Below are 7,889 nucleotides of genomic sequence, written 5' to 3' on the forward strand. Positions count from 1 at the left end.
CCCCCCCCCCCCCCCCACCACAAACTGCTGCGGCTCAGAGTCAAACAGACATATTAGGATGTGCCTCCCCTAAAAAGGAGGAACACAGAGAAATGACACAGCACATCTGAACAGAAGACAAGCCTAAGGACAAAAAGGACCCTGTTCAGTAGGCAGCTTACTATACGAGCAAGAGAACATGCCACCCAAAGAAGAGGGCTCTTATCCATTGAGCACAAAATACCAATAGTCCACCGAGAGCAGAGGTGCCAACGTACAGCCCGTAGGTCAGAGGTGGGTCATCCAGCCCACAGGCCTGATCACTGTGATGGTCAGAGCCCCTGCTGCAGAGCTCAGGATAGTGATGCTGGCCCTAAGGAAGTTCTAGGATCCCCTTAAGAGAAACCATGTCCTGGCCCAATTAGCCAAGGGCAACTGGAGCTCAACCCTCCATGCAAAATGATTGAAATAAAGGAATGAGCAGAAATTAATACATTAAGAACATTATACAAGTTGTTTTGGTTAGTCACTAGACTACAGCATAAAACAGCTGAGCTACTACTCCAAGGAAAACAGGTGCCACTGGGGACAGATGCTACTTCAGATGGAAGAGCATCTAACTTTATACATTCTCACCTGTTCCATTTGTAGAGAAGGCAGTTCAGGAGATGAGAGGAAGCAAAAGGTAACAGTTCCTGTTGCACACTTGTGTGATTTCACGGACTTGGCATTAGACCTCTTACCCATCTGTCAGCAAGACTAAACATTTTTTTTTTTAAATCAGAGTCCTGTCTTCCATCTAGATAGTTATTGCAAAATTGATGTCTAGGAGGGGCATCGATCAAGCTGAACTTTCCCCCCGAGATGACCAAGTCTAGTGTCCTTAGTCGTCAACGTCTACTCCTCCAGCCAGCCTGGATTAAGCTCAGAGCAAACAAAACAAATGCATCCCCCCAACCCTGCTCTCACTCAGCAATGATCTTGGATTTCTAGCTATTTTCTGTTTTTTGAAAGATTTTTAGACAAAGATCTTAAGCCCAGCACTACAGCATACCATGCCTGACATGAATAGCATCTCACACACAAAAGATCTTGGCTGAAAATCATCAAGTATTAGAATGACTCAGAATAATCAGACTAACATAACTAATGATCACTGTTTTTCCTAACTGTATATTTGCTCCAGATTTGGAAGTCTGGGTTGGCCCACATAGTTGTTTATAAATAATTTCCTCTTAGTTAAAATAACATAAGCACTATGTGGTAGGTATCTTCTCTCTTTTCTTCCAATCAGTCTAAAAGAGGAATCCGGGACACTCACAAAAGGAATTAGATGCATGTTAATACCTGTTCAGTTTCTATTCTTGCTGGAATGGATTTAATAAAGACGATAATTTCATGGGTCAGGAGGCCTGGCCAACCTTTTTTTTTTTTTTTTTTTTTTTTTTAATTGAGTTGATATTGTTTTGAAAGCTATGGTCATGGACACTGACTAGGCCCAACAGGACACCCAATAATGCTTAAAACATAAAAATAAAGGTAAATTGACCTGTAGGACTTTTCTCTATGAAAAACCAAGTAAACCATTCGTTGCTGGCGTGTTAACCTATTCCTACAGGCTTACAAAGAAAGGAAGCTATACATTTGTGCTATTTGACAACACATACAACCCCAAAACAAATTTACTTTCACTACTTTAGTATTCCTTGATTATTTTGGATTCTGTTAAGTCTGCCAGTGAAAATGTAATTGAAAGCAAACCTCAGTGCATGACAAACACATTTCTAGTTTAATTTTTTCCTTTTTGTACACAGATAAAAAAAATATTGAACTAGTGTTCTCTGCAAAGTCATCATCATTCGTACTTCATAGGACAAAGTATATGTATATGAATAGGCTCATATAAACAATCGCTATAGATGCAAGAGCTAAATAAAATAAAATAAAGATGCAACTGAAACTCCCGTGCCTGGTCAGTATAAAGGATCCAGAATGAGTCTTGGAACATTTTTTCCTTTTAAAAGGAGTTAATATTTGACCAACCGCGGAATTACACAGTCTTGTTTCAAAAAGCACATGTGCATATGCACACTATACTTGAGAGCACCTGTAGTCCTATTTTACTAATGAAAAACATGGTTTTAATATGACTGAAAAAAGCATTTCCAAACTATTGGAGGCACTCTTACATAAAAACTATTCTCTCTCTTTATTCCCTCTTCTCCTCACTAAGTACATTTTTTAGAATTTTCCTTTGTCTTTTCATTTTCAGGATCTAGTCTCAAAAACATTTATCTATCATATGAAACGCAGTTAAAGTTGAGCAGGCATTTTTTTTTAAATACTTACTTGGTTCACTTTTTCTGTTATTATGAGTTTCTTCCAAAGGAAGTGATTGCATAGCTGACATAATCCTCTGAGCTATATTTGATAGAGGCGTCTTACAAAGATCACATCCTACGTACTCCTTGTAATGCTCCATATTTCTGATTAATCCTAAATATAAGATACAGGAGCATTATACAACAAACTTCAGGACTATGGAAATCAATATCAACTGCACAAATCAGTAATAAAGATACCTGCCTAGCACACCAAACTGACCTAGACTTTAATGCCAGCCACCAAAGTGATTTTCTCCTACTATGCACACACAATTTATCGAAGGGTCACTTACTAGTATCAGCAAAGGCTGATTAAGACAGAGCTGTCCAAGTGGCAGCCCACCAGAGATTAAATGGTGGCCCTGGAAACTAGGGAGTGAGCAGTGCCAGTGCTCATTCATTTCCCTGTTCCCCCACACAGATTCAGGGTCTTCAGTCACCACTGCCAACTCAAATCAACAGCCGAAGTGGGAAGGTGTGGGGAGGAGCAGCAGCATCCAACATAGCAGCTCCAGTAGTCACACCAAGATGCAGCTAGATGTGTTGTCAAGCTCATGAGAAGCCCAGAGCTAGGTCCATCATAGGGGCCAAATAAACAGGACAGTCTTGATTTAAGAAAATAAGCAGTGAAGCCTGTTTGTGGGTGTGGGGAACACTACACAAGTTTCATACAGACTGCCAGCAGATTTTCAAAGTAGTGATATCTTTTAGAACAGAGGTTCTCAAAAACTGTGCTCCGTGAGCTCCATTCAGGTAGTCCACAGGAAGGTGACCTAAGGCTAAAGTTGACAAACATTACACCCGACTTCCCAGAACTTTGCTCAAAAAGACAGGCACATCCATTGCATTAGAAAGGTAAGACTACTGATATTAAAATATGAGTTGTGTGCTTTGATTTGTAGAACAAAAAAAAGTTTAAGTGGTCAGCTGAGATCCTCAGCAATTTTCAAGTGATCTGCAAAAAAAAAGTTTGAGAACCATTGCTTTAGAAGGTATTCAACTACATAGTACCTTTATTAAGGCCCCTGCCACATACTGCATGTATGGCACAATTATGAAGTTACAAAACACCTCACATTTTAGCATTTCCCCCCAATAGCAGACATTAAACAGAGAAGACTGCATTTTCTGTACTCTAAATATTAGCAATATAACCAAATAAGCTGGAGGGCCAGTGGGACAGAAGTGTTGGGGGGGGAAGAATCCCAAAACAGTGTGCTAGGTTGTCAAGTGGAAAGTTTTCAACAGTTTTAGAATTTAGTACTGTACTAATCTCAGGTATTCTAAGATTCATAGAGTGCCTGAATCTTACCCAATTCCTAACTTTGTATTCATATATCTTTCAGTTGACCAAAAGTCACATTATAACACCTGAACAGAATGTAGGTACCAAATCTGAAGAGTCCTTCGTTGAGTCAGTAAAAAAAGTTTTATTGCTGAAACCTATAGATTAAGAGTCAAAACATTATACATTTTATTCTGAGCGGTGCACAAGACTAAAAATTAACTCTAAAAATATTTAGATCATCAGAGCCTATGGTATTTCAAAGATTCAAGCTATCAACTGGAATTTAACAGCTGCATTTCAATATGTTCCTCTACATACTCATTTGCCACCACTGGCTCCTTTCACACTGCATTTGTCTGATATTTCCAAAGGAAGGTTCTATCACCAACTAGACAATATTTTCCCTTCTTTGCAGGGAAATACTTATCCTACTTCATGACTGTAGACAGATGGGTTTGAAAACGGATCTGCAAACATTTATTACTATCCACCATTTGAAAACTCAGAAACCAAATCTCTTGGCTTTTTGAATACTTGACTGTCAGTTAGATAACCTAAGCTGGAGACAAGCATAGGCAAATAATTGCCAACATGCTAGAAACTTTCCATTAATGACTCCAATATGTTAGCTAAGCAGCAGTTAGTCCATCAGATACAGTCAAGTCCTGATGTTAGCTTTTTGCAGCCAACAAGTCTGTATGCCATGACAGTGCTTGAAGAACCTTACAAATCAACACAATAGGATGGAATATATACACAAAAAGTCATCCCCCCCTTCAAGTAAAAAAAAAAAAAAAATGCAGCTGTTTCCAAGTGCCCCATCCCATTTCATTTACTTATTTTTAATATCTTAGGCAGAAAGTAGGGTTTGAGAGTAGTTGTAGCTGTGACGGTCCAAGAAACATACAATCAAGGCTTTTTTATAACACATTTTATTGGATCAACTGTACAGTATGAAAGGAAGGGCACTTTGTCTCTGAAAGTTTGTTTAACATCTCTCCCAATTACACAATTAGTTGAGTAAAAGATATGTCACCAGAAAAAGTCTTGGCTCTCTATGGTAGCACTGAAGTGATGTTGCCATGATAGTCCAGAAAATATGCAAGCAGCAAGAATTTTTGTGGGCAATATGTTTTATTGGACCAACTGCATGGTTGGGATACCCAAAACCTTGCCTGTCAACCACAGTACCCTAACTACCCAAAACCTTGCTTATGTATCCGAAACATGCAGCTGGTCCAATAAAGATATCACCCACAAGAATTTCAAAATATGTCTGCCAGTGTTATTAAAGAATTAAAGACATCATAACAGAATCCAGACTAAGCCAAAAAGGAAATAGTTTGCTGCAGAATAAACCGCCAGAACCCAAACATCCCTAAAAGACCCTGGTCAAGAAGATTTCAAAGTTCTTGTGCTTGAAGGGTCTGCACCACCACAAATGAAGAAGAGCAGGCAGACAACTCAGGGAATTCTGGACAGTGGGAAAAGAGAGAGAGAGAGAGAGAGAGATGCATACACCCTGATCTATGCTCAAACATTTAGTTACATCTGTCTCTTAGGTTTACAAGAGAAGTTATTATAAAAATTTTACTCCTAGGAAAATTACGTTTCAGAAGTATTATACTATATTCAGTCCTTAAATTCCAACCTTTAAAAGTTCCAACCTTTAAAACACTTCTTCTGTACTAGCTCTGCAGATTGCAAAAGAAGAATCTTTCCCCGTGACTGAAAGCAAGGGGAGGAGGGGAAATGGATTCACAAGTCCTCATTTTGCTCTGCTCAATAACTTAGTGAAAGGCAACAATGTAGCAAAAATCAATCTGTGAAGTAATTCATGTAGATACTCAACCTGTTCCTTCTAATATTTCAGTTTGAAGGTTTGGATCTGTATGCCAAAACTGTATTCCAAAAAGCTGTGAAAACAGCTGTTTGTTCTCAGTAAGTGATAGACCAACCATTTATCTAAAGTTTGTTTTTTATGCTGTAGATTCATAGACAGACAGCCATGCGAAATCATTTCCATGTCAAAACAGAAGATCAGTTTATGATTTCATTTTCAGGCATCTCACATTTAATCCTCTAGAGACCAATAGTTTGGGCCTTAGACTGGTGCTCTACATTCTCCACAACTTCTTTCAAATGATCTTCATCTTTAAAGAAATATACATATAGTTTTCTTTCCAACTGTAGCAGTGAACTGGTCTCTAAAATCTTTCTCTTGGCTTTCACATCAGCAAGAAGATCCATAATAAGCTGATTGAGTTTATTTAAATGAACTTCTAGTTGATGAAACTGTTCAGTTAGCTCCTAAAAAACAAAAAGCAAAATTTATTACATTTGCATCACTGATTCACTGTTTAACTACAAATGAAAACTGTTTTTAGCTTTTGGAAGCTACTTTGTTAATGGACTTATGTGGGGAAAACTTTATGAGAAGAGGCAAAATTATGTACTTGTTTTCATTTGGGCCAGATATAATGCCATTATTCACATCTAATACCACAAGTACTTCCATTGCACTAAGACAACATTAAGCTTTTATTTAAGCTATGTATGGGTAACAGGATCTGTCCCTTTATTTCACATTGGATCAAAATGGCATAATACTTTACTTTTAACACAAATTAATTCAAAGCAGCAGTCAGACAAGAATACTCAAACTAAAACCAAAGTCATTGGCACCTGGATTTCCCTCCCCCATTTTCACTGATCTGAACGAAATGAACTGTGTTAGGGAAGAAACAGCCGTCAACTTCCATCACAAAAGACCAAGGAAACGGACATCCCTTGTCACGCCACAAACGCCCAAAATTTGTGGCCATGACAAAGGTGGTGTCAACTTGTGCCACAATTTAGCAGCAGATGTTTATTTTATGGCACAAAAGCACCAGCAACCCAGAGCTGCCCGCACTCTCCAGTCGCCCCACGGATGGAGGAGCCCCATCCTGTACCTCTCAGGAATTCCCAAGCAGGATCTGGCCCCCCGAGCCCTGGGCGTGCCTGCCCAGCTTCCACTGCTTACCAAGACACATCCCCAGGACCCTCAGGACGCATCTTGCTAAGTGAGGGAAAAGCACGGAAAAAACAACAACAAAAAAACCCTCCCACAAAAAAAATCACAGCACCAGGCCCCTTAAGCCTTGGGAGAACGTCACCTGTTGTGCTGCCCATTAATGCTGCAGGAGAACACATGATGTGAGTTTTGCCCAAGGAAGCAGATAAGCTCTGCTGGCACACATCCTGGGACACAGCTGATCCCCTTCATTTGGGGGCATCTAATCTATTTCTAGCATACTGTAAACCAGTTTGTCATTGGATTATGAGCATCTACAAGAAAATTAACATTATCAGCTTTTTTTGCCTGATGTAGCTGATAATGTTAACGAATAAATATAACATGCCTTCTAATGGGGGCCCCCAGACCCCACGTGCATGTGCAGCTACAAGCATGCACACAGCTGCATGTATGCACATGGCCCAGAGTACAGCTGGGTAGCATGAAGAGAAGAGCCCTGCATGCAAGTCAGCAGAGAGGAAGGGGTGTGGGGGAGTGAAGGGGCAGAATGGGACACCCACAATGATGGAGGAAGTACGACACGGGGCGAGGGTGATCCCCAGCCAGGGCCAGCTCAGGGAATGGGACAGAGCTGCAGTCAGCTCATCCAGGGGACACAGGGAGGAGGCCGGGACAACTCAGTTCTGTCAATCAATACTCTCTAGGTCCTACCTCAGAACCAGTTACCTAGCTACCGAACTGTAAAGCAGTCGAGGCCACAAGTTGTGCCTCCTGCTGCCAGGCAGGCAGGGGACACGTGGCCAGAGCAGAGTGCCCAGGGCAAAGGCAGCAGGTTGGAGAGCCCCAGGCACGCAGCAGGCAACTCACATCTGCCCTTGCCCTGCTCTGGTTAAAAGCATCCCCATGCTTAAAAATTGTGGAAGCGCTTGAACTAAAACTCACTGGCTGAGCTTTAGTCCAAGTGCCCCCACCACCATTTTTAAGTTCCGGGATGCTGATCCCCTGGACAAGGTACCCGTAGCTCTGCCCCACTCCCTGCCCAGGTTCTGGATCCCATTCACTGTCCTGGCCAGGTAGTGCCCCCAGCCCCTGCCCCACTCCCTCCCTCACTGTGGGGGCCTCAATCTGTAGCCCCCATTCCTGTTCCCTCCCCCACACCCCTTCCCCTCCACAGACTTACCTGCAGGGCACTGTTCTTCCTGCTGCCCAGCTGCCTTCC

At 41.3% G+C, this 7,889-nt stretch overlaps 2 protein-coding genes across 3 annotated transcripts in view; both read right to left on the reverse strand.

The window, feature by feature from the left end:
* The window catches only part of POLN (DNA polymerase nu), a gene marked incomplete at its 3' end in the record, with an annotated part of 116,627 nt that extends 112,194 nt beyond the window's left edge, over window positions 1–4,433 (reverse strand). The window contains exons 1-2 of the mRNA XM_006030901.3: window positions 3,676–4,433; window positions 2,329–2,475 (exon numbers count right to left, since the gene is read on the reverse strand). Coding sequence (XP_006030963.1) covers window positions 2,329–2,461 — 133 coding nt within the window. The remainder of the gene's footprint in view (window positions 1–2,328; window positions 2,476–3,675) is intronic.
* Window positions 4,434–4,565: 132 nt separating this feature from the next.
* The window catches only part of HAUS3 (HAUS augmin like complex subunit 3), an 11,815-nt gene continuing 8,491 nt past the window's right edge, over window positions 4,566–7,889 (reverse strand). For both annotated transcript variants that reach the window (XM_006030892.3, XM_025212586.1), the window contains one exon: window positions 4,566–5,961. In XM_006030892.3, coding sequence (XP_006030954.1) covers window positions 5,734–5,961 — 228 coding nt within the window. In that variant the 3' untranslated portion in view covers window positions 4,566–5,733. The remainder of the gene's footprint in view (window positions 5,962–7,889) is intronic.

The sequence above is a fragment of the Alligator sinensis genome, unplaced genomic scaffold (assembly GCF_000455745.1).
Source record: "Alligator sinensis unplaced genomic scaffold, ASM45574v1 scaffold1051_1, whole genome shotgun sequence".
In the NCBI taxonomy this organism is placed as follows: Eukaryota; Metazoa; Chordata; order Crocodylia; family Alligatoridae; genus Alligator; species Alligator sinensis.